This window comes from Geotrypetes seraphini, chromosome 18 (assembly GCF_902459505.1).
Source record: "Geotrypetes seraphini chromosome 18, aGeoSer1.1, whole genome shotgun sequence".
Taxonomy (NCBI): Eukaryota; Metazoa; Chordata; class Amphibia; order Gymnophiona; family Dermophiidae; genus Geotrypetes; species Geotrypetes seraphini.
In genome coordinates this window covers 5,689,895-5,716,634 of record NC_047101.1, presented here as the reverse complement: position 1 = coordinate 5,716,634, position 26,740 = coordinate 5,689,895, and the positions used below count along the sequence as shown (strand labels likewise).

The window sequence follows — 26,740 nt, the reverse complement described above, 5'->3', positions numbered from 1 at the left end:
AGCTCTGGTTATCAGAGGCTGAAACTTTACACACATGAAAAGGTACATTTTAGTTCTGGTTCTCAGACCACTGTTTTTGGTTCTTGTGGTGTATGTTTCTGCTTCTTTGGTTGTATTGCTTTCATTTACTGTTCAATAAACATATATATATATATATAAAGAGTTCTTAGCAAGGTGTGCACGTATATCCTAATTGGAGTCAGCATTGACTATCTGGGTTAATGCGGCTGGCTATCACTTATCCATATGAGTGCGACATTTAGCACAATTGTCTACGTGAAACCGGATCAAGATAGGCCTGGATTTTATGTAGTCTGATTTGTCCTTTTAACTTAGACTGCACAAGTGCCGAGTCCTCCCCAGAACTGCCACAAAATACGAGGCTGGATTGAAAAGTTTGGTAAATTTCCATGAGATGGCGCCACAGTTCATTAAGAGCTTGACAAAACCTATTTTTTCCGATGACACACAAAAAAAAAAAATGGACACTTGCCAGACTAAGGGGCTCATAATCAAAACTTAAACACGTCTAAAAACCAAGTCGGCACTTGGACGATCTAAAAGACAGGTCGTCCCAAGTGCCAATAATCGAAACGATTTTCTGGACATATCCAGGGACTTTTTAGGCCTCTGAATCCCACTGAAAGGGGCATTTCTGGAGGAGTGGTTAGGGCGGGAGGTGGGCTGACCTAGACTTAGTCATCCTGCAGGGATAATCGAATGTTTTAGGCGAAACTTATGTGAGTTAAGCAATGTAAGGGCAGGTATAAGTGCCAAAAAGGTATTCAAAGTGACCAGATAACCACTGTAAAGACCCCCACACACTCCCCCCCATGTTCACTGACCCTGTCGCACCCCCATAAAGTTCGGAATAAAAACCATACATTCCTGCCTCTGGAACATCAGCACCTGGCATAGGAAAGCCTAGTAGAGCCGCACAGAGGTGGCTTACGTAGTCAGGGGTGGGGGCTAGAGAAACATAGAGAGGAGAACCCAGGCCCATAAGCCACTCTAACCGCTACATTCGTGGTAGAAAATGAGAGTCCCCTAAAATCCCCCCTAACCCTACTCTACTGCCATATATGTGCCATCTGCAGCTATAAGGGCTATTGGGGTTGTAGACAGATGGGTATAGTGGGTTATGGGGGGGCTCACAATAACCTATAAGAGAGTTCTGGTGAGATGTTTATTAGGCACCCTTTTAGTGACGTTCACAGCAGTGCCCTCTAAGGTGCCCCCCTGCTCTGTTGCCATGTCTGGTTGGCCAGTCCATTGCAAGATTGGCCCCTCCCATGTCCAAATGGTCTTGTTCTGGGCGTTTCAGACTTGGACAAATTTTTGGTTGAGAATGTGGTATAAAGATAGACACAGTGGCGGTCTGAACGATCAACCACCTGGACGTACAGATAGACGATTTAAAAAAAAAAAATATATATATATATATATATATTTTGGACGTACTTTTCGAGAATGGACTTAGACGTGTTTTGATTATGCCCCTCTAAGTGTTTAACTTGATTTTTTTTTTACCAAACCTTTCCAGCTACGGCCCAGTCATATCACTTTGAATATCGACCCCCCCCCACACACAATTTTGAGAAATGCTCCGATTGTTGCAGTTATCTGGGTCTACCCAGACGTGGCGAGACTCTGACAACTGCAACAAACATGGTCGCCAGCCGTGGAAGCCTGAGAGCATATCTGAGCTCTGCAGGGGTGTAGTAAGGGGAGATGGTCCGCCCCGGGGACTGGCACCTGTCCTCCTCTCTGCTCCCTTCCCAACCCCCCCTGCCGCATGTGTGCACCCCCCTTCCCTCATACCTATTTAATTTTTCCTGTGCGAGCAGCATCATGAACTCGCTGCCCACGTCGGTGTTGCCTCCCTCTGGCGTCACTTCCGGGCCCCGCGCTCAGGAAGTGACATCAAAGGGATAGCCGACACGACATGGGCAACAAGTTCGGAATGTTGGTCGCACCGGGAAAATTAAAGAGATACAGGGAGGAGGGGGGGGGGGGGGAAGCAGGGTTGAGAAGGAGCAGGGGTGGGTGGAAAAGAGGGCGGGAGATGGGCACCACCACCTCTGGTGCCACTCTTCTTTGCTTCCGGTCCCAAATGTGTCGGAGCGGATTCATTTCTCTGGTAGAGGAGGGGTTTGGAAGCCAGGTGGGGCTCAATTGGTCGGTGCGTTTTTCCTGTTGTGTTCTTCTCGGGAGGTCTGTTCCTATTGGATGAATGCCAAATCTGGCCCTCTTGTGACCCTCCAGCTCTTTTGGGTCTCTTTGATTCACCGATTGTTATTTTAAAACTTGTTTAACTCTCCTTCTCTCTCTCTTTGCCATGTAGCTCATTTCCATTTAGAATTGCGACGTTTAGCATTTGGGAATCACTCAGGTGGTTTGCTCTAGAACAGTGGTCTCAAACTTGTGGCCCGGGGGCCACGTGCGGCCCGCCAGGCACTAGTTTGAGGCCCTCGGTATGTTTATGATAATCACAAAAGTAAAATAAAACAGTTTCTTGATCATATGTTTCATTAGCTATAAATGACAATATTATTATTAAGACTTAGCCAAAAGGAAAGAATTATAAACCATAAAGAGTTTTATCTCATGCAAAATTGTCATTTCTTTAATAAGACATTCACTATTTTTTCTGAGGCCCTCCAAGTACCCACAAATCCAAAATGTGGCCCTGCAAAGGGTTGGAATTGGAATCCACTGGCTTAATTGTAACCATGACATCCTGTTTGTCTTTGGGAAGCAGAGTTGAGATTGTGATGTCATAATGCCTCATTCCACCAATAAGAGCCAACCTCATCAGTGACGTCACAATGGCTTGATTGTCCTGTTCTCCCCTCTGCCCTCCAACCCAGCCAGCAAATTAACCATTCCCCTTAACTCAATGGTCTCAAATTTGCAGCCCGAAAGGTACGATTTTGAGGCCCTCGGTATGTTTATCATAATCACAAAAGTAAAATGAAACAGTTTCTTGATCAAACGTCTCTTCAGCTATAAATGACAATATTATTATTAAGACTTAGCCAAAAGGAAAGAATTATAAACCATAAAGAGTTTTACCTCGTGCAAAATTGTCATTTCTTTAATAAGACATTCACTATTTTTTTTCTGAGGTCCTCCAAGTACCCACAAATCCAAAATGTAGCCCTGCAAAGGGTGTGAGTTTGAGACCACTGCTCTAGAAGCTTGAAACTCCTCACTGGCTTTTTTTTTCTTTGCAGCTATCACCAAATTGTACACGGAGTACTCTGGCAAGTCACTGTACACCCCTCGTGTGCCCAAAGCCAACATATACAGGGACTTAGAAGCCGCTAAGAACGTGTGCAGTGTCATGTGGAATTGCACGGGGGTGGTTTTGACAAAGTGGCTCTATGTTCTGCACACCAGCACCGTCCTGTTTAATAGCTGGAAAGGCGGTGTCAGCACTCTCCTGAAGACCGGTATGTATCACCTGCTTTTCCAGAGCCCCTCACAGCACAGCGGAGGCCAAAGTGGCTGGCACCAGAATAACGGATGTCTTTGTTGCAGACTGCCAGCACGGACGATATGGAGCCCAGTGTGAAAACACGTGTCCCAAATGCCTCCACAGCAGCCCATGCAATGGGTACAGCGGGCTCTGCAGTGACTATTTATACTGCAGTAGTGAAAGCCAGACCCTCATCTCCTGTGAGAGCGGTGAGTTACCTCCTGGGATCAGTTCTTGACATCAGAGCAATCCGAAAGCTTTCTCCCTCTCCCCCAGCTTTCCCCTAAGAGAGCGCCATTCACATTGGTACCTTCATTGCATGAAAGATGCCAAGAAAACTCTTTTCGTGTTTCTCGTTTATATGGGCACTGTTAAGTGTATACACTGCCGTCTTTGCTGCCATCCGCATTCAGGGTTTGGGTATTTTCAAGGTAGATGACGGCAGAGAGAGGCTAGAAAGGGCCATCTCATCTCCCAAGTAGGACTGTAGGGCCTGTCACTACGGTTCCATTCACTGTGTAACTTCATGGAGTGTCTCCCAGCCTTTTTTATGTTTCAAAAGTGTAAACAATCGATTCACGCTTATCTGTTTCGTAAACATTTTGAATCCCAGCTTCCTTGTCTTCAAATGAGGTGGGTCGGCTATGTCACCTGGCAGTTCTGTATCCGTGGGCTGAGGCCTTTATTGCACAACTATCTGTTCTTTGCATGGCCCTGTAACTGCAGCGTACAGATCTAAGGTAATGCTTGTTCTGTTCAGGGTACATATATAGTGGAAAATGCCCCACCGAGCCTGGGTGGTGGTACTGGCATGGCAGCTGTTACTACTTTCAGACAACCAAGAAAACCACCTGGATGGAGGCAGAGCAGCTGTGTACACAGTACCGGGACGCTCACCTGCTATGGATAGAGAGCACAGAAGAAAAGGTAAAGTGCCATATATAGTCTTCCATGTTCGGTACGAATTCCTGTTGTATGCACACATTGCAGTTTCCTTATCATCCTGCTAGAGCAGTCCAGACAAGAGTATTGTGTCCCTGCCCAACCAGCAGATGGGAGGCGGAGAAAGCTGACGACTCGGAGATGTCTTAGACTTGAGGGGAGGAATAGTCTTAGGTGGGGGCAGAACAGGTTTGTGGCCAAAAGGAGGAGTAAGTACACTTCTCCCTCCGTATTTGCAGTTTCAGCATTTGCGATTTCGATTATTTGCGTTTTTTAGCTTGCTGGCTCCTCCCCCCAAATGACGTCAGCTTGCATAGAGAAATTGCTGATTCCAAGCGTTTACAGAGAAAATCGCCAATTCCCGGCACTTTCTTCACCGCGTTTTGCCTCTCCTTCAGGAACAGGCCAGATCTCCCACCGTGTTATTCGCGGTTTCGCCATATTCACAATGGTTTTTAATAGAAAACAGCGAATAGCACATGAAAAAGTTATTCGCGGTTTTTCTGTATTTGCGGTTCTGTTAATCCCTTATCACAGCGAATACGGAGGGAGAAGTGTAGAGGCTTTGAATGCCCTTCTCAGCTGGAATTACGCTGACCTCTAGAGGCCGATCATGACAGTGCATCCTGGGGAAAGAAGAGCCCCTTTGTCTTAAGTAGCCTATCCTTGCTGTTTACTTTTAGGAATGGCTCCTCACAAAAACCACTGAAACTACTACTTGGAGTGGCCTGTCGGGACACAAGCACTGCTCTGTTTTGGCGTGGTCTTATAGCAAATATCCTTACACTGGGGCAGCGTGGTAAGTGAGAGCAAACGGTTAGTGGGGAAAACTCAAATTTTATTGCTAGAGTTTTGAAGCAACTCAGAAAAAAGTTCCGGGACTCTGACGCTTTCATTGTTCTACTGTGGGAAGGGAACTGATAAATGGTGTTGACTGAGGGTGGACTGAATATCTCTGCTATCGGGATAATGTTGGCAGATGCAACACTTGAGCGCTGGATTTTTATCAACACCGCAGTTGGCATTAAAAACATTTCCTGATGCTGCTAGGAGCTTCTCGCCAAAATGGATCTAACAAGTTTCAAGTTTATTCAGGTTTTTGATCAAACGCTTATTCAAAATGCAAAGCGAATTACAAAATATTAAAAATGACATAGAGACAAATAAATATTTTAACAAACTGAACATACTCGACCAAGATAACAAGTCTACTAGGGATTGGACAAGTAAGACATGCATGACTAATTAACAAGTACATATGGGGTAGTTGGCACTAAAGGGCCCCTAGAAACAATAGGAAGGGGGGAGAAATACAATTGTTAAAGAAAAAAAAGAAACAATTAAGGTAAATACAAAAGGGAGTTGGGAAGATAGGAATAATAAACAGATTCAAGTTTCAAGTTTATTATGATATTTGATTAAACGCTTTTCAGATTACAAAGCGTTTTACAAAGGCAATAAAATCACAAATACATTAAAATTAAAAATGACTACTTTAAAAAAGTAAAAAACAAACTGGGGTGACAAGCCACATGAAACGGTAGGAAAGAAAGAAAAAATACAATTTTAAAATAAAATAACCAAAATGGGGTAGTACATTAGGAAGGTGAGGGGAAAAAATTTAGAACAGAAGAAAAGTTAAAAGGGAAGGGGAAGGGGATCTTAATATGCAGCACTATGTTCACAACTAGCTTGGGGGTAGGATTTCTCTTTTAATAAGGTCCCCCTTCCCCCCCGGACTCAGCATTTGCACTGATTGCCAGGGACTACAGAACAGGGCACCCTGCACAATGTGGCAATTTCAGCCACTAGGTGTCACCCTCGTACGACGGTTGAGATGCCCTTTCTCCAGGGATTCTGAGTGCTGCCTTGACAGCATGGATGTCCAATCTTGACCCTCACTGGGCGGGCCTAGGGGGGGGTCCGGATTTTACTGACGTACAATCTGGTAACCCTGGCCCTGTGTGCTGTCTTGGTGGAGGTGCCGTCTCCTCTCCACCCCCTCATGCCACATGCGACCCCTCCCTTCTCCGTACCCCCCCCCCCCCCCCCGTAAGTCTTTAAAATCTTTGCCAGCGTGAGCAACTGCTCTAGCCTGCGCTGGCCTGGCTCCCTTTGAAATCGCTTCCGGACCGCAGGGCCAGGAAGTGACGTTAGAAGGAAAGCCAGTGCCAGTGCAGGCCAGAGAAGCGAAGATTTAAAGAGGTATGAAGGTGAGAAGGGAGGGTGTGAATGTGGTGTGAGGGCATGAGGGATGGAGAGGAGGACTCGAGAGGGGGTTGGCATGGAAGAGGAGTAGAGAGGGGACGTGGGGGGGGTGTGGAAAGGGGTGTGTGGGGAAGGCCCCACCACCCCAGGTACCTCCTACCCTTGCTATGCCACTGTTTTGAATCTAGTGTACTGTTCCTCCCCCTCCTGCAGTGCCAGCTGACTCCTGGCTTTATGTGACATGACCTGCAGGTGCGCTAAGCTGCCTTTGATGGAAAAAACAGGGACTACAAATCCCAGTATAAGTGAGAGGGATGTAAATTCACAGAGCAGGGATGACCTGGGTCATTGGGGCAGCTCTAATTCCCCTTAATGCTAACTGCTAAATGTGGCGCATCTGCAGCCTACCCCCTTCCTAGAAATCTCTCCTTGATATGAAGTTCTCTTCTTTTTACTGTAGGCTGCCTGTACACAAGAAGACCAGAAAATATATGTGCTGTGCGCATTTTGCTGGCTCTGATGGTTCTCTGACGGCTGTCGGCTGCTCTCAGAAACACCCGTGGATCTGCAAGAGGAAAGAAGGTAATCTGCAGAAATTGTTTATTTATTTGTGCCAATTAAAGTGCAATAATAAATAAGACGGAAATACTGCACAGACAAGGGGGTGGGGGGAGGAATGCACTTTTTTGTTGTGGTTCCAGGTTTGCCACTGGTCAGCCTCAGTTTTCTTGTCTTCATGAAGGCAGGACTGTGGTAGCCCACACTGCACAAGTAATGGAGATTAAACCGGTGTTGTTCGGGAGGGTAACTATAACAGTTTCTAAATGCCCGGATGGTTTGAATAACATGAAGAAAGACCTGGTGAAGCTTGAAGAATGGTCTGAAATTTGGCAGCTAAAATTCAATGCTAAGAAATGCAAGGTCATGCATTTGGGCTGCAAAACCTGAGGGAACGGTACAGTTTAGCGGGTGAAGAACTTATGTGCACGACGGAAGAGCGGGACTTGGGTGGGATTGTATGTGGTGATCTTAAGGTGGCCAAACAGGTTGAAAAGGTGACGGTGGAAGCTAGAAGGATGCTAGGTTGCATAGGGAGAGGACAGTAGGAAAAAGGAGGTATTGATGCCCCTGTATAAAACTTTGGTGAGACCTCATTTAAAATATTGTGTACAATTTTGGAGGCCGCACCTTCAAAAAGATATAAAAAGGATGGAGTCGGTCCAGAGGAAGGCTGCTAAAATGGTGTGTGGTCTTCGTCATAAGGCGTATGGGACCAGACTTAAAGATCTCAATCTGTATACTTTGGAGGAAAGGCGGGAGAGGGGAGATATGATAGAGATGTTTAAATATCTACGTGGTGTAAATGCACATGAGTCGAGTCTTTCATTTGAAAGGAAACTCTGCAATGAGAGGACATAAGATGAAGTTAAGAGGTGATAGGCTCCAGAGTAATCTAAGGAAATACGTTTTTACGGAAAGGGTGGTAGATGCATGGAACAGTCTCCCGGTAGAGTTAAGTTAAGTTTAAGTTTAAGTTTATTAGGTTTTTATATACCGCCTATCAAGGTTTTCTAAGCGGTTTTACAATCAGGTACTCAAGCATTTTCCCTATCTGTCCTGGTGGGCTCACAATCTATCTAACGTACCTGGGGCTAAGGAGGATTAAGTGACTTGCCCAGGGTCACAAGGAGCAGTGTGGGGTTTGAACCCACAACCCCAGGGTGCTGAGGCTGTAGCTTCAACCACTGCACCACACACAGGTGGTGGAGAGAGAGGCTGTGTCTGAAAACGTGGGACAGGCACGTGGGATCTCTTAGGGAGAGGAGGAAATAGTGGATGCTGCGGATGAGCAGTCTAGATGGACCATTTGGCCTTTATCTACCGTCATGTTTCTATTACTCGAAGCCTATTCTGTAAAGAAATGCATGCATCATTTGTGACTGTATTTTTAGGTACAAATGAACAAACAAAGTGGAACACTATGAAGTCCTAAGCACCTTTAATGAAGCATAAAACAGTCCAAATAATAAGAAGTTGCTCTCTGGGAGAACAGACTCAATTGAAAGCAGTCTCTTTCTCTTGACACAGCCGTGTTTCGGCTGGTGCGCCTTCATCAGTTTCGTTTGTTTGTGGAATACAGGCTAGGGCCAGACTATAAGGTCCCGTTTTAGGAGGAAGACTTTTTTTTTCCCAGTAGCTCTCAGTCTCCATCTGCTGGCAGGAGGGGTAAATCCATCTCTTGACTGGTCTGGAGGAACACAAGGAAAGAAAATTAGCAGGTAAGATCTACTGTAATTTCACCTTATGTTTAGGGGTTAGAACATGACATTTTGATGCCTTTTCTAAATGAGTGTCACACGTACTTGTCTTCTGTTTATTAACTTTCAGAAGCTGTGGATATCCTTCAGTACGTTCCATATTACCTCGTGGAAAAGGCAACTTTGAATTCCTCAATACCATCCCTACAGGAGGCCCTAAGGCTCTGCCGCTCTCAGCGAAGTCTGTGCAATGGCATCCTGAAACATGAGAAGACACACAGGACCATGCTTGCAAGCCAGATCTTCCAAGTTAAAGGCTACACGGGACCTGCCATGAATGCCTACTTGAAATCAGGTGTGGAGTGTACATGTGGTAGTAACTTTTGCCTCTCTGCCTGAGCTGCAGAAGCCATAAGTCTGGCCTCAGAACTATACTCATATGCACTGCTCACATTTAACCGTTTGCTTCATTGAGTCAACCGATGTTGGAGACATTCGGTGTCCAAAGGACCAAGTTGCACAAATCAGAGGTTGTGCTCATGCAGACAGCTTTTTCTATTCTCTCTTTCCTTTGGCTTCTCCATAGCGGATCCGGGCTTGGGATAAAATCTGTTACCTATAGTCTAGTGTCAACCAGAGGCCAAAGGTCATGTAATGAAGCAAATTTTGTGTACACAACTGGGGGCCCAGTGCACATAAGCAAGACTGAATTAACTGGAAAATTATGATACATGAATAGTCAAACATGGTGGCAGATGCGTGGAACAGTCTCCCGGTCGAGGTGGTGGAGACAGAGACTGAGTCTGATTTCAAAAAAGCCTGGGATAGGTACGTGGGATCTCTTAGAGAGAGGGAGAGATCATGGTTACTGCGGATGGGCAGACTGGATGGGCCATTTGGCTTTTATCTGCCATCTTGTTACAATGTTTCTATAACTGTAAAGTTCTGTGACATCACAATGCAACTGTAAAGAGCCTTAGCCAATAGGGAGAGGAGCAGATAGTGGATGCTGCAGATGGGCCATCTGGCCTTTGCCATCATGTTACAATGTTTCTATAACCATAAAGCTCTATGACCTCATAATGCAGGTGTAAAGAGCCTTAGCCAATAGGAAGAGGAGATGCAATTGTTAAGAGCCTTAGCCAATAGGGAGAGGAGGAGATAGTGGATGCTGCGAATGGGCCATTTAGCCTTTATCTGCCATCATGTTTCTATAACCATAAAGCTCTATATATTATATTAAATATATTAAGTAGATATACTCATCTTTTGCTACGCGGGAGTGCTTACCCCCACCCGCTTAGACCAATGACGATTAGGGGTGCCGAAGTTCTGTATGATCTAAAAATTTAGTGGCATACAGATGGTACCACTGAGGTCTGTAAGCTGATAAAAATATACATTTGAAAAAAATACAAGAAAAAAATATATGATTCTCCTTGTTGATATTTATGCTGACTTGACTTTGAGGAGGTCTGAAAACAATTAGAGTCAGTTCTTTTGGGTTGTATTCCTGTGATGGGTCACATGATCTGACTCTGTCAAACGTTTCTTTGCAGCTTGTACTCCTGGATACTATGGGCCTGAATGCAGAGAGACGTGTGTGTGTAACGATCCAGAGAACTGCAATCCCTTCACCGGGGAATGTGTTGGGATCCTGCAGTGCCTCCTACAGTTTGTGCAGCAGAAGTGCCAGAGAGGTACAGTCTACGGCCGCGTCTCGCAGACTTTGCGAGCCGGCAGCACTCTGAATTGGGGGCTGCCGGTTCAAGGGCCTCCAAAAGTGCGTGGATGTCGACATGATGACATCACACACGTGTCTGATGTCATCGCGACATCCCATGCGCGGAGGCCCTCCAGATGGGGGCCTTGAGATGCCAGTGGGAGGGGGGTGCTGAAGAAGACAAGGCGCGGAGAAGAGAGATGGAGAGGCGCTGGCACTGACTGACTGCCTACAGGTAGGTAGTCAGCCAGCATTGGCGCTTCTGTTCTCCAGCCTCTGGTGGCACACACTTTGTGATACACTGGTCGGGCTTGTTCTTTGTTCAGGGCTGGAGTAGGAAATGAGCAGGACTGCAGAAAGAGTGGGTTGTCAAGTGGACTCTGATGGGTCTATTTGGCGAGAAGACACAGTGGTTCTACCCTATGCAAGTCTGCAGATATATTCAGGATGGTTTCTTCATCCTAGGAGGTTAAACTATGACTGCAAGGTTGCACCGCTGTCGTATACGTACTCGTCTTGTCTAAAATATTTTTAGTGTGAATAATTTTTCAATTGTATGCCTCTTTATGTTCTTAAATAATTTTTCTTCCTTGTATTTCGCTTAGAAACACTTGATAAACGATAAAAATCAAATTTGAATAAAACTTAAAACTTGGAAAATGGGTATAGAGTGGCTGAGTCTTGGGGGGTTTTCCTCATTGTTTAATTCTTGGCTCTGCCTTCTCAAGGTGTCCTGAGCTTGAAGTGCCCCAGGGATCCAGGATGGTGGTACTGGAATGCTACCTGTTACTATATTGAAGCCAGAAACGCCACCTTGAGCTGGGAAGAGGCAAAGGGTTTTTGCAGCGCCTATAATGGCACAGATTTGCTGCAGCTGGACAGCGAAGCTGAAAAGGTTGGTCAGTTCATGACATTTCATTGCAGGCCTCACTTAAAAGAGAAGAAAACTTGGCATGAAATTTAAGGTACAAAAAAACTTCATTGTGAGCCCGCTAAGGACAGAGAAAGTGCCTGCAAATGATGTGTACAGCACTGCGTATGTCCTAATAGCACTATAGAAATTTATTTACAGTAAAATCTTGGTTTGCGAGCATAATTTGTTCCAGAAGCTTGCTTGTAATAAGCACTCGTATATCAAAGCGAATTTCCCCATATGAAATAATGGAAACTCAGACAATTCGTTCCACAACCCCAAAACTTGAATAGAACAGTCCCTACACTCCCGCAGCGTCAGTGAGAGAAGAACCATCGGCTCAGTTGTGATATGTGTTACTATAAGTACTTGTATTGCAAGACATTGCTTGTTTATCAAGTTAAAATTTAATAAAATGGTTTGCTTGTCTTGCAAACCAAGTTACTTGCAATCCAAGGTTTTACTGTATTCATTTTAAACATTTATATAGCAAGTTTATTTAATATTTGTTATTCCGCTTATCTTCTAAGTGGAGTGTAGCAATTTAAAATTGGAGGTTATACATACTTATATACCTAGACTGACATACGCAAAACAGGAGGTTAAAGGGGAAGAACGCCATCAAATATATAGAAAAGTAAGTCATAAGGCAAAGAAGCTTTGAAAGTCCGTTTCCTATGTCGAAAGCGTCTCTGAATAGTCAGTTTCCATCAAAACGTACATAATAAAATAAGGCAACACAAAAAAGAACTGTACACTTCTCCCTCCGTATTCGCGGTTTCAGCAATCGCGGTTTTGATTATTCACGGTTTTTAGCTTGCTGGCTCCTCCCCCCCAAATGATATCAGCTTGCATAGAGAAATCGCTGATTCCAAGCATTTACAGAGAGAATCGTCGAAATATTATGCAGTGTCTTAACAGATTTGTATGTTTGCTGGTTTTGTTCTAGGCTTGGGTCTCATCTATGCTAAATGGGTCTGTTTGGATCGACATCAGCACCCTTGGACTTCACTCGGCCCCTGGCAAGAGCAAAAAGACTCCAAATACCCTGTGAGGATATATCGCTAGATTTCCTTGCACTTTCTTTTTTTTTTTTTTTTTTTTTTTTTAATCTTTATTGATTTTCAAACTTTGACAGTGCAATACAATTAATTGAACATAAACTACTGCATAAAACGCACTATTAACTACACAAGTAATACATAAAACAATCATTTTCTCCCACCCTCCTCCCAATTATTAATACAATAAGACATATGATGTGATTGCAATATTATAATTAAGTAATTTTAATCCTCAAAATACATTTCCCTCCCCGAACCCGCCCTGGATGTGTAAGGAAATCTAAGAAAAGGAGAGATAAATGACCCTTATTGCGAGGTAACAAATGTAGTCAGTGGGCTCCACACTTTATTAAATGCACTTTCTTGTTTCTAATCTAATCTAATTTGCATCTTATATACCGGATCATTCCAGCAAGGACTCGAGCCGGTTAACAAAGATTTAAAAGAATATAATATATAACTATACCTTTTGGTGGAATTCTATATGTTATATGTATAAAATGGAACAAATTCTTGCTATACAAAAAGGAAATTATAATAAGTTCAAAAAATTTGGGGGCCATTGATTGTATATTCGAATGATTAGACACCTTTTAATAGAAAGAATAATACGATATAGAATTGGGAGGGTATAATGTATAAGATTCAAATAAAATGTTAATATGTGTGGAAGGGATGGGGGGAGGGGGGGAAAATGTAGGATTTAATATTGTATGAATTATACAAGTGAATTGTATGAATATTGATTATTTATTGTATACTTGTTTTGAGATATAAAAATGAATTAAGAATTGGAAAAAAAAAAGAATATAATATAAAACAATAATGAAGGTAATAGAACAATTTTCAATAAATTAGATCCGTCCTCAGTGAAGAATCTCTGAAAGAGATGAGTTTCAAGATTTTTCCTAAAAAGTGATAGAGGTAATGACGTTCTGATAATCGAGGGCAGATCGTTCCAAGGAATAGGCTAAGGAATGTGAGAATTTACCTAGGGTTTGAATCCCTTTAACAGAAGGGAAGAGCAATCTAAATATATGTGTATTCCTGGTAGTGTGAAACCGAAAAGAGTTAAATGATAAGAGGTAATAAAGGCGAAAAAATCCCATGTGAAAATGACATTGGCACATTTAAATTGAATTCGCCATTAAACAAGAAGCCAATGAAGTAACCTCAACAATGGAGAGGCATGATCATATTTATGTCTTCCGAAAATTAATTTGGCCGCAGTGTTCTGAATGAGTTGTAGCCTCATACAGGGAATTTGCATAATCCAGATGTGCCAAAATAATCGCTTGAACCAAAACCGCAAAATGATTTTGATGAAAAAAAAAAACCTCAAACTCTCCTCAACATCCGTAAACTAAAATAGATAAATAGTTCATCTGATTATTTAAAATAAATTTTGCGTAACAACTTTGCGTTTGCGTTTTTCCCCTGGTTTGTATTGCGTGTGAGCACATAGTGATGTAGCTTGCATCTCCCTGTGTTCGAGCGCAGGAGATAGATTTTGCCCTCGGTTTCTCTTATGTAATACTCACGGAAGCTGACTTGCTCGACTCTCTCTTTTTTTTTCCCCTTCTTTTTCTTTCTTTCGGATCTGCACCCCACAGTAAAACAGCAAATGGCAAGGCCAACAAATGCTTTCAACTGGATGTTGCCGGTACCGTGAGACAAGTTGACTGCCTAACGCTCTCGCCCTGGGTTTGTGAGAGAAAGGAAGGTAAGAAAGAACTTCTGAAGATATGGCGGAGTTAGGGCATGAAGCGACATAGAAATGAAGGCCAACAAACAGATTTGCTTTTTCATTTTGTGGAATCTGAATTTTGGCAAAACAACTTAATACGTGACCAAACTATGTTTGTATGTAGTACATGCATTGTAAGTGTAGGGCCAAAATTCATCTATGTAGTGGCAGTAATCACCAATAATCACCAATAAATTGATCAGTTGGGGAAGGGGCACATAAATAGGGTAGCCATGAAAATGGTCACTAAAAACTGGAAGAATTTTGACAGATTAAATTTCATTTTTTGGTGCAATTCATTATGCTTGTGTTATAAATATGAGAAAATGAATTCTGAACTAATGAGTAATAATAAGTTGTTTAAAGTGATGTGGGGTCCATTGGCCAATTTTATCAGTTTATTCCCTTATTTCCGGTTGATTTGCACATCCAGGGAAGGGGGTGGGTGGGAGGGAGAAGGAGATTATATTTGGATTTGTTTATTAATTACAGGTATGTACTGTTCAAGTTTCAAGTTTCTTATAAATTTGATTAATCGCTTATTCAAAATTCTAAGCGATGTTATCAGTAAAATTACAAAATTGAGGGGGCAGCAAAACAAACAAAGAACTAAACCTTACAAAACCTATTAAATAGCTTCAAAAAGTGTTTCTAGTGTCACTACTGGGGTGGTTGATGTTCCTCCTACTTCTTCGGCATTCTTCCGACCCAGAGTTCCAGCTGGGGCTGTAGCTCCTCCCAATAGAAGCTCCGGGGTCTCCTGCTCCTCTCCCTCGGGGCCAGACTCCTCACTCTGCGGTCCTGCTGGACACGGAGGCGCAGAGAGAAGCGGCGGCGACAACGATATCATCAATTCCAAGGACTCGAGCGCTCCCTCACTCGAGTCCAATGCGGAAGTCTGCCACCACGGGATTGCCTGGGTGTCAGCTGGGCTCAGCGGCTGCAGAAAACGCTGAATCGTCGGCTGGGCTGGAGACGAAGTGAGTAGCGGTAGTTGTCCCGTTCTCACATTCCCCTTCCTCTTGGTATACATAGTAACATAGTAACATAGTAGATGACGGCAGATAAAGACCCGAATGGTCCATCCAGTCTGCCCAACCTGATTCAATTTAAAAATTTTTTTTTTTTTTTTTTTTCTTCTTAGCTATTTCTGGGCGAGAATCCAAAGCTTTACCCGGTACTGTGCTTGGGTTCCAACTGCCGAAATCTCTGTTAAGACTTACTCCAGCCCATCTACACCCTCCCAGCCATTGAAGCCCTCCCCTGCCCATCCTCCTCCAAACGGCCATACACAGACACAGACCGTATGAGGCATATCTTAAAAGTATATAGTAGCTTCCGATTGTTGAAAGATTTAGAAGAAAAATGCTAAGCTTCTGTGCTCAGCAGAATGGCATCCGCCATCTTGAATCCCCTCCCTTTTGCTCAGCAGAGTGGCTTCCGCCATCTTGAATCCCCTCCCTTTTTTGCTCAGCAGAGTGGCGGTGGAGGTGGAGAAGACGGCCTCGGACATGGAGGTACTGGTTAAGAAAATGGATACTTTCACAGATAGTTTAGCTAAAGTTAAGCTTGAATGTATGGATAAAATACAAACTGAGTCAGCTTCCTTGAAGAATTCAATTACTACTATCATTAAAGAACAAAACTTTACAGCCCATAAAATAGAAATGATAGAGAATTTTAATAGAAGGTTGAACTTGAGGGTCATAAATTGTCCAAGGATTCCAGTGACTTCACCAATAGAGATTTTCAAAAAATTTCTTATAGAATCCTTGAATTCTATAAGACCAAATTCCACCCATAAATAAAGCATATTTTTTACCTGTTTCAAAGAGATCTGATAAATCGAGGGGTGAGAATTTGGCTGCTGATAAAGATTTACAAAATCTTACCACAATATTGGACGCGTCATCCACGGATGTTAAAGAAAGAGCAACATTAATTGTTAATTTTATCTTCGAACAAGATCGTAATTACATTACATGACATCAGGGGCTTCTATTCCGCCTATACCTTGCAGTTCAAGGTGGATTACAAAAGAGCTAACTGGACATTTCCAGTGAAGTTACAACAGTTTTGGTTTTTTGTGATGAGGTTATTCTTTAAAAAATCTGAAATACCTTTTTGTGGTCAACGACTTTGGTTATATCACGACGTAACCAGAATAACTCAAGATAAGCGGAAAATGTTTTTGGCAATGAGAGAGGAGACAAGGAAGCTAGCTGCTACCTTTCTTTTAGCAAATCCATGCAAATGTGTTATTAAGTATATGGGTCTAAAATATGTCTTCTTCACACCAGACCATCTACGATCTTTTTTAGATTTCAAAGGTTTTTCTAGTAGAGGGAGTGTAGCGCCAGAATAATGCCGGGTTGTAGCCTTTTCTTTTTATTTTCAGCAATTTCCTCCCTGTAATTTTTTTATTCCCCTCTTCTTTTAATTAAGGTCTAAGGAAGAGTTAAGTTTCATAATAATTGTTACTTTAAATGTTAAAATGATAAATGCTCCTTTTCTTTTTGGAACATAAATCTGTATTTCTGTATCAAGTAGTTTATACTTGTAAAGTATGTTAAATCGAATAAAAATAAAATTTTTTTTTTAAAAACATATTAAAGACTAACTTTACAACCATAATAAAACATGAGGAAAGGATGGGAAAAGAAATATAATTTGATTGATAGAAAAGAAGATAATTATGGTAAAAAACGAAAGGAAGGGAAAAAAACAATGAATCTCAGAGAAATTATGGAATTGGGCTTTCTAATTATTAAATGCGTCTTTAAAAAGAAAGCTTTTTCGTTTGCTCTTAAATTTATCCAAATTGTTTTCTTCCCTTAAGTAAATAGGGAGGGAATTCCATGTTTGAGGAGCTTTAACAGAAAAGATGAAGTGCCAACGTGTATCAATAATTTCGAGTGAGGGGATAACTAATAAATGTTGCTCATTAGACCTCAGAAGTCTGGTTGAGGTATAGGGAATCAATGATTTGTAAATGAAAGCCGGAGTTTTGTATAGCAAAGATTTGAAGATAAGCAAACTTAATTGATACATTATACGATGTGCGACTGTTGTATGATTTATTGAATACATTGGAAGTAGGGTGGGTGGGAGGGGGGTGAAAATGGTGTCTCACATGTAAGTGCTGTTTTTCACATTTCTGGTATGTATTCCTCTATGCACTGTTTTTAGACTGAAAAATTAATAAAGATACAGTGGTACCTTGGATTACGAGCATAATCCGTTCCAGGAGCATGCTCGTAATCCAAAATGCTCGTTTATCAAAGCAAAGTTCCCCATAGACAATAGTGGCAACTGCAACGATTGGTTCCAGAACCCGGGGTATGTCCGGATGCTGCAGCGCCGTCTCCTCCGTCCGTCAGGAAGAACAACCCCACAGTGCCGCTTCAGAGGGATGCCTCCTCCATCCGCCGGCCAGCCCTCCACGTCGGATGCCCCTTGCATGCTGGAGAGCCCACACAGCCGAGCACCGCCCCACCCGCACACGACACGCACAACACCGATGATTGACGCTGTGCGCGTCACACGCAACGCGCAGAGGGGGACGGCACCCGGCCGCGCAGGCCCAGACAGAGGTCCTCCAACCTGCGGAAGGCACCCGACATGGAAGGCTGGCCGGAAGACGAAAGAGGAATCCCCCGAAGCGGCGCTTCCTGGACTGTAAGTGCTCGTTTATCGGGGCAGTGCTCGGTTTGCGAGTCAAAAGTTTGCTGAGTGTACCACTGTATATTTTTTGTTTTAGTTTTTAATAATTCTTCTCTTCATTGTGCAAAACAGCTAATAAAATAACCACCACTTCGCTTGTGTTTATAGTCTGTGCGTTCGTAATCTTCAATCAGACTTCTGGTGGTGTGATTGAAGATTAATAACGCGACCCACAGTTACTCGGCTGCGGCAAGACCCGGACAACTGCAACCACCTTGTGTATGTGATCAACCAGTTAGTTGCTTCTTCCATATTCTAGAAATAAAATGCGATGCCTTCTGAAAGTAGAAACCAGTGTTGGGGTTTGCTGTGATCTTTCAGGGGACAGCATGTTCTGGAAGTACCCCGGCAGGGTTCTTCTGCACCCCTGGGAGCAGCTTAACTATTCGTCCTTGGAGTTTGCCCAGTCAGCCTGTCTCCTGAATCCCAATTGCACAGGCGTTACCGAGTGGAAGAAGAGATATACCTCAGTACTCGGCACTCAGCTGGTCAACAGTGTAAATAGGCAAAACACCGCCTATCTCTTCAGTGGTAAATATGCAGTTCCCCTTCACCCTGCAGTATCATCCGTGGTCACGTCTTTTCTAAATACCGTTCTCATACATTTTCTAACGCAAGGGATCATAGTTCACCGGATAACGCATCAGCCATATTTCAGGAGCATTGCATGAATCAACACCTGAATTTCTGATGGCTGTAGTGTTCTAGGGCAGTGTTTTTCAACCTCTTTACACCTATGGACCGGCAGAAATAAAAGAATTATTCTGTGGACCGACATTGGTCCGTGGACCGGCGGTTGACGAACACTGGGCTAAGTCGTGGGCCAGACCCCGCCCATCTCTACCCAATCTCCACCCCAGACCGCACCTCCATAATAGTACTAATTGCACCTTGCACGTCCCGTGCCTCATCTGGAAGCCTTCCCTCTGACGTTGCAACGTCAGAGAGAAGGCTTCCGGTTCAGGCGCAGGATGCCCGTAGGAGCCGCTGCCCGTGGCTTTGTGCACTGAATCAGTTAGGAAGAGGGAGCTGGCTCAAAGATAAAGCCGCATCGATCGCACCGTGGACCGGCGGTTGAAGAACACTGTTTTGGGCCTGATGCACATGCTGGCCATGTGGACCGGCAGGAAATTTCTGTGGACCGGCACTGGTCCATGGACCGGTGGTTGAAGAACACTGTTCTAGGGGATGGGCTTTGCTTTGTTTTGTTTCATGTTGTAATGAAGCTAAAACTAACCCCCCTGGATACATATATGCATATAAATGACAGACCTGATGCTATCCTAGCAGATAACACAAACTTTTTAACTTAAGCTTTTCCTGGCATTTTCAAACCGTGCCACGGACTCTGGATTAGTTTCAGCTCTGATGGAATTTGTGTTGTTTTTTTTTTTTGTTTTCTCTTTGCAGCTTGTAGCGAAGGACGGTACGGCAGATATTGTCAAGAGAAGTGTCCCCAGTGCCTTGGTAAACTGGTGTGTAACAAGATAACAGGGCAGTGTGACAGCAGGGTGACCTGCCAGGAGAGGAGAGACCTAAAGCTTTGTGACTATCGTGAGTGCCTGGGAAGGGTGATACATACGAGGGCTGTTCAAAAAGTATCAGACCTTTATTCATAAAAAATACTCATATTCAGATGCAACAGTCTTATGCTAATCTCCCTCAAAGTCGTCCCCTTGGGCTGCCACACACTTCTTCCAACGGTCCTGCCACTGTCGGAAGCAACGCTGGAACGCCTCTTTTGAGATTGCTCGCAACTGGTCCGTCAATCTGGTCCCTTTCAGGGGCATTTTCAGCTTAGGGAAAAGCCAGAAGTCACACGGAGCCATGTCGGGAGAGTCGGGAGCCTGAGGAATCACAGGTCTGTTGCATTTGGCCAGAAAACTCCGTATCGAATGTGAAGAGTGGGCAGGTGCGTTATCATGATGGAGCTGCCAATTGCCCGCTGCCCACAGGTCTGGCTGTATGTATCTCGCAGCATTATGAAGGCGACGCAGAACCTCTTGGTAGTACCCCTTGGTGATTTGATGATCCTGCATCACAGGGTCCTCACTTGGTCAATGACGATCTCATTCCTGGATGTTGAGGGCCTACCAGAAATGCGCTTCACTCTCCACCGTTGTGCGGCCATCTCTGAAGCGGTGGTACCACTCCTTTATCTGTGTGGTGCCCATTGCTTCATCCCCGAAGGCCTGTTGAATCTTGCGGATCGTTTCCACTTGGGAATCGCCAAGCTTTACACAAAATTTAATGCAGTAGCGTTGTTCAACTTTTTCTGTCATTTTGTCAAAAATGAAAATCGGACGGCGCTCACTTACACCTCCTCACTCATCGGTGCTCTGCCGGCCACTGCCAGCTTCTGTAGGCGGGACAAATTCAAGCATGCTCATTAGGGTCGCCTACTTATGTGCTCCAAACCACGCCTCCCTAGCTTTATTTGTTTACGCAAGAAAAATTAAGGTCTGATACTTTTTGAACAGCCCTCGTACATGAATCCGTTCATTTATGTAGGACACTGTTTCTCAACTTGGTCCTGGAGTACCCCCTTGCCACTCAGGTTTTCAGGATATTCACAATGAATAGCATAAACCTGATTTGCATACATTGCCTCCATTATATGCAGATTTCTTTCATGCATATTCATTGTGGATATCCTGAAAGCCTGGGTGGCAAGGGGGTACTCCAGGACCAAGTTGAGAAACGCTGGTGTAGGAGACCTTGGGAGATGACCCAGCATCTTCTGCCTTGGTGTGCAAGCAGAGAATCTGGTCTCGATTTATCGTTTTCTACTTTTGACCAGTAAGGATGGACTTTCGTTTGCAATGATGGAGAAAATGTCAACAGCATTGCATGGTGTTTTCTAAATATTATGGTTTGGATTTCGCTCACAACTTTCTCAGTAGTTCAGGGTATGTCAAATTCAGATACTGCAGGTATTTCGTTTCCTCCTGAGACAGTAGAGGATTAAATGGCTTGCACAGGATCACCAGCGAGATTTGATCCCGCCTTTCCTGCTTCTCATGCCACGGTGCTATCCGTTGGACTACTTTTCCACTCCAGCTACTGAAGTGAAGAAGTAGCCTAATGGTTAAAAAGGTGGCTTTTCCTACATTTAATACACACGAAGGAGGAGCGTGTGGCGTGGAGGTTGGAGCTACAGCCTCAGCACCCTGGGGTTGTGGGTTCAAATCCTGCGCTGCTCCTTGTCACTCAGTCCTCCATAGCCCCAGGTACGTTAGACAGATTGTGAGCCCACCGGGACAGACAGGGAAAATGCTTGAGTACCTGATTGTAAAACCGCTTAGATAACCTTGATAGGCGGTATATAAACACCTAATGAAGTCCAGAATTATCAGTAACAATTTTCTCTGCTTCCTAATGACAGACCTCAGCTGACCTGACATCAGATGTGCCACCTCTGTGTGACACAGTAATTAACTTCTCTTGCAGACTGGTCACGCCAGCCTCTCGGTTAGTGACGCCACTCTTAGATTAAATGCATCGGGTCAGAGTTGGGTGAGATCTGCGGGGATCGAAACCTCCGTAGTTTGGAACTGAGGCTTTTTGCACCAGCGTGAATGATGAACTCTTTGTCCCAGAGTTCACTTGCATCTCTAAACTCTTTTTCTGTAGCGCCTGGTAGACCGGTACAGTCCTTACAAATGGGGGGTTTTTCCCCTGAGTTTATTTTAGCACTTGGTAAGGCTTGAGTGCTAGTGGCTGGAGGTCCTGTTTCCAATCCGGGGGTCTCGGGGGGGGGGGTTGTGCCCTTGACGTCTACTCCACCAGCACACAAGCCTTGCCAAGTGCTAAAATAAAATCAGGGGGAAAAAACTATTCGTAAGGACTATACCGGTCTACAGGCTAACGGAAAGAAAATTAGCAGGTAAGAACCTAATTTCTCCTTTTTCCCTGCTGTCATTGGTCTTTCTGTGTCTCCTGAAGGTCTGATCAGCTCGCACTGCTTCGCCTCTTGGAGATACTGGAATGGAAGTTGTTACTATTTTGCTCCTTATGTACTGAAGTGGAGGGAAGCGCATGGCATCTGTGGAAAGTTTAAAGGGGCCCAGCTTTTAAAGCTGAACAGCACCAAAGAACAGGTGAGAGCCTATAAAAACAAAGAGGCTCTTTGGGAAACCCCAGCTGCTCATTCTGGATGGGGATGTTAAGAGGGCATGGCAGTCGCCAGTGGCATAACAAGGGTAGGAGGCGCTCCACGTTTGCACCCTCCCTCCCCTCGTACCTCTTTAAATCTTCGCCAGCGCGAGTAGCTTCTCCAACCTACTGCTTCGCCAGCATTGGCTTTCCCTCTGACGTCACTTCCTGCGGCCAGGAAGTGATTTCAAAGGGGAGCCAAGCTGGCGCGAACAGTAGGCTGGAGTAGTTGCTCGCTCTGGCAAAGGTTTAAAGAGGTACAGGGGTGGGGGAAAGAGGGCGTGAGCGTGGCTTAGGGGGGTGGAGAGGTGTCAGCACCCCCACCAAGACAGCGCCCGGGGCAGACTACGCCACTGGCAGTCATGCTTGTACAAACGTTTGATTGGCTAACCCTTTGATTATAACTGCAGTTAAAATTTCCGTCTTAGCTTGTAAGTCACCCATTGTAGAAGAGGGCTGAGACGCAAGTATGTGAATCTTTAAAGAGTTGGTGATGAGTTCCCGTCTTTAATCTTTGCAGATCTGGGCCGCACAGGTTCTGGTGAGAAGCAGCTGGATTGGCCTGAGGTACAACATCAGCACTGGCCTATGGATCTGGGCTGACGACGAGGAGGCAGCTCCTTCCTGGTACATGAGACGTTCTCCTCATTTAAATAATATTCTGTACAAATATGTGTGGATCTAGGGTTACCAGATGTCTGGAATTCCCTAGACATGTCCTCCTCTTCTGAAGGAAAGCCAACGCTGGTGCGAGGAGCAGGCTGGAGTAGTTGCTTGCGCTGGTGAAGATTTTAAGAGGTACGGGGAAAAGGGAGGGCAAGAGTGTGGCGTGGGGGGGGAGGCATGGAAGGAGCAGGGATCTGGAGAGGAGGGTGCCTCTTACCTTCGCTATACCACTGGCTCTGGCTTTTCTTCAGTGAAGATGACATCACCTATGGACAGAGCTGATCTGTCCTTCCTTTATAGTCTACGGTCACGGGAGATAGACTGCACAGTAGAGAATGGCACGGGGACTGAATTTGGCCCCGTCCCCACTTTTAATTGTGTCATTCCATAAGTAGAGAGGGAAGAATCAGAGTACGAATTGGCCCAGCCACTGACCCTCAAGACTTGCATTCAAGAATACTGGTGTAGAAGGACTGAGGTTGAGAGAGACACTATAGAATGACAGCTTCTGGCATCCAGAGCCGAGATTGTGATGTCATAATGCCTCATTCCACCAATAAGAGCCAACCTTATCAGTGATGTCACAATGGGTTCATTATCCTAAACTTGACTCACACAAGAATCAGAGTACGAATGGGCCCAGCCACTGACCCTCAAGCCTTGCATTGAAGAATGCTGGTGTGGAAGGACCGAGGTTGAGATAGACACTAAAGAATGACGCGGGACGGCTTCCCATGGTTATCCGCAAGGACGGAGACAAATTCTGTCCCCGTGTCACTCGCTATGTGCACAGTGCTACTCCATGTCTGAATTCAAGGGCAGCTGCAGGAAGTGCTGGAGTTGGCCCTAAGCTTTAGCACAGTTCCTGGGTCAGTCTGCGGCTCATTCGCTGTGCGTGTACAGGAAACAAATCAAACCAGTCCTAGTTTTACTCTCGTGATATGCAGCGATAGGGTAGCTACTTTTTTTTACTTTTATATTAAGCTTGCACACTGCAATTCCCCCCTATGCTCTGAAGTAGTTCACAAATTAAAAACATCAGAAGAATATCGTTATCATCGTAAAGTATACAGAACAACAGTTACTTATGAGACTCCTGAGAAAATGAAAAAGCCATGGGATAGGTGTTAAATGGACAATTCTCTTGACGAACGAAGAGATCTGTACTGGGACCAGCGCCATTTGATTGAGACTGATGGTGGTGAAAGGGATCAGCATTATGTGGCATGAAAGTGTCCACCGTAGAGAAGTAGAATAGTCGCAAAGTAGACTGTTTTTTGTTGCCATGCTCTGCTAATTCGTTATGTGTCAGCAGAGGTGACCTGTCAAATGCGCACACGACAATTGCACGCCGACAAATGTGCCCTGGCAATTGCACGCTTGAGAAATGCGAACACTGAATAGGAGGCGACGCCGACAATTGCGCTCCCCGATCACAATCAACAGCAGATACTATTTTGTATTTTTTGAGGGGGGTGGGGCCCCCCTACACTTAAAATATCCACTTGGTATCTAGTGTTAGGGTAAGGTTTAGATCAGGGATCTCAAAGTCCCTCCTTGAGGGCCGCAATCCAGTCAGGTTTTCAGAATTTCCCCAATGAATATGCATGAGCTCTATGTGCATGCACTGCTTTCAATGCATATTCATTGGGGAAATCTTGAAAACCCGACTGGATTGCGGCCCTCAAGGAGGGACTTTGAGATCCCTGGTTTAGATGATGATTATGGGAGCCCTTTACATACGTGGATATCTGGAAGGCCCTGATTTGCTCAGACTCCTCAGGCCCCATCCCTTGGGAGGGGCTTAAGGCGCCTCAAGCTCCTCCCAAGGGACGGGGCCTGAGGAGTCTGAGCAAATCAGAGCCTTCCAGATATCCACCTATGGCAGATTCAGATTGGTGAGCGCGTTTCACGTTTCACGGGGTGGAATTGTCGAGCGCACTTATCCGTGCGTGCAATTGTCGTGCGCGGATATGTCGGTGTTCCGTCAGCAGGACACTTCCCTTGTGGTTCTGCGTGTCACAGCGGCGTTCATATTATTGGCTCTGGAAGGTCTAACGTCATAAAAAGCTCCGCATTCCTTTTCATCTTCAAGACTAACTTAAAAAATTCATTTTAAGGATGTTTTTCATGCGTTTTAGACCTGCATTACTGCCAGTTGTTGTGTTCTTCCTCTTTTCCCTATAATTATTGAAGTTCTTCCCTATTATCCTTACGTTTCAGCCCGATCTGTGGTTTACTGTGTTTCATTATTATTTGTGTCCTGTCCAATTGATTATGTATACAGTACTCCCCCCAAAATTCACAGGGGTCCGCAAATGAGGTTTTTCGCCTGTCAAAAGGCAGGGGAGGCAGGAGAGGGCATCTGGAGCACTGGCGGGCGAAGAAAATCACTCGTGGTCTGCTCCGACCGCTTCTTCCTGTAGTAAAGTCGGGCTACACCAATCAGGAGCTTTGACACGCAGTTCCTGATTGGTGTAGCCCGACTTTACTACAGGAAGAGGCGGTCAGAGCAGATCGCGAATGAGCGAGTCCGTGATTTGCGAACCGTGAAATCGCGGGGGAACACTGTACTTCTATTCTCCCCTTTTTTTAAAAAAATCTTTGTAAACCGCCTAGAAGATGGATTGGGCTGTCTTAACAAATTTTTTAATAAACTTGAAACTTCTCTCAGGGATTTGATCAATGTGACAGATTACCTGGCAGTGTGTGTTCAGATGATGCCTGGGACTGGAGGTTTCATAGCCTCCCACTGCACCAAGCAAGCTCAGTGGATCTGCAAAGCATCCCAAGGTGAAAGCACATCTTGACATTATATATGATATATACATGATAAATTCATTATAGCAGTGAAACTCGGCGATCAACACACGTTAACACAAAATTCCCACCACCACACTGCCCTTCAGCTAGTGTTTTTGGCAATGGCCATGCAGTATTGTAACTGATTAAGCCCTACAGAAGGTCTAGCCCAGGGATCTCAAAGTCCCTCCTTGAAGGCCGCAATCCATTCGGGTTTTCAGGGTTTCCCCAATGAATATGCACTGAAAGCAGTGCATGCACATAGATCTCATGCATATTCATTGGGGAAATCCTGAACACCCGACTGGATTCCGGCCCTCGAGGAGGGACTTTGAGATCCCTGGTCTAGCCAGTAAAAGTGTAAACTGAGCAGCCAACCTTGGGAGATTTAGACAAGGGAAGTGACAGCAGACAAGAGACTGCACGAGGAGCACGTTGGAAGTTCTTGTTGCTTGCAGTGGTGAAACACTAGAGTTACGTGGGAAGGGAAGGGGGGGTTGCACATATGGTGGGGGGAAGGAGCAGGGGGGTAGGGATGAGGGTGGGGATGTCATCAGTGATGCGGCAGAGGGAATTCGCTGATGAGAGAAAGCCGCGAAGCAGCCTGTTTAGAGTGCTGCTGACCTGACGCTGCTCTGGAGGGAGGTAAGTAGAGCTTGTGGTCGACGGGATTTGGATGGGAGGTGGGCTGGATTAAAAAACAAAACGAGCCAGATATGGCCCGTGGGTTATAGTTTGCCCATGTCTGGTGTAGAAACTTCTTTGCACATAATGCTCTCTCCTTCCCGATAGAATGTACATGCATTAACGATAGGTCTTGCGTATACATCTATCGTACTTCCACTAGGGGTCAGACTGCCAAATAAGCAATTGAGCTGTCAGTATGTTTATCTCTGATCTGAAGAGGAAGTTGTACCTTCGAAAGCTAATCTAAGCTTGCTCTAGTTAGTCCAATAAAAAAGGTATCACTTGGATTTTTTTTGTTTGTTTGATTTCTCTTTATTTCTGAGAAAACTGACGTTTCTTTGATATTTGTTTAAAAGTGTAAAACAGAGCAG

General features: G+C 44.6%; 1 protein-coding gene across 1 annotated transcript in view; it reads left to right on the top strand.

Moving 5' to 3' along the window:
• Positions 1-26,740, top strand: part of LOC117351819 — a 71,699-nt gene that overhangs the window by 44,049 nt on the left and 910 nt on the right. The window contains exons 29-43 of the mRNA XM_033927662.1: positions 3,237-3,455; positions 3,544-3,690; positions 4,242-4,408; positions 5,107-5,222; positions 7,092-7,213; positions 9,020-9,244; positions 10,449-10,589; positions 11,341-11,507; positions 12,475-12,575; positions 14,203-14,312; positions 18,381-18,590; positions 19,470-19,613; positions 22,005-22,159; positions 22,735-22,841; positions 25,555-25,673. Of these exons, the coding sequence (XP_033783553.1) occupies positions 3,237-3,455; positions 3,544-3,690; positions 4,242-4,408; positions 5,107-5,222; positions 7,092-7,213; positions 9,020-9,244; positions 10,449-10,589; positions 11,341-11,507; positions 12,475-12,575; positions 14,203-14,312; positions 18,381-18,590; positions 19,470-19,613; positions 22,005-22,159; positions 22,735-22,841; positions 25,555-25,673 (2,250 nt within the window). The remainder of the gene's footprint in view (positions 1-3,236; positions 3,456-3,543; positions 3,691-4,241; positions 4,409-5,106; positions 5,223-7,091; positions 7,214-9,019; positions 9,245-10,448; positions 10,590-11,340; positions 11,508-12,474; positions 12,576-14,202; positions 14,313-18,380; positions 18,591-19,469; positions 19,614-22,004; positions 22,160-22,734; positions 22,842-25,554; positions 25,674-26,740) is intronic.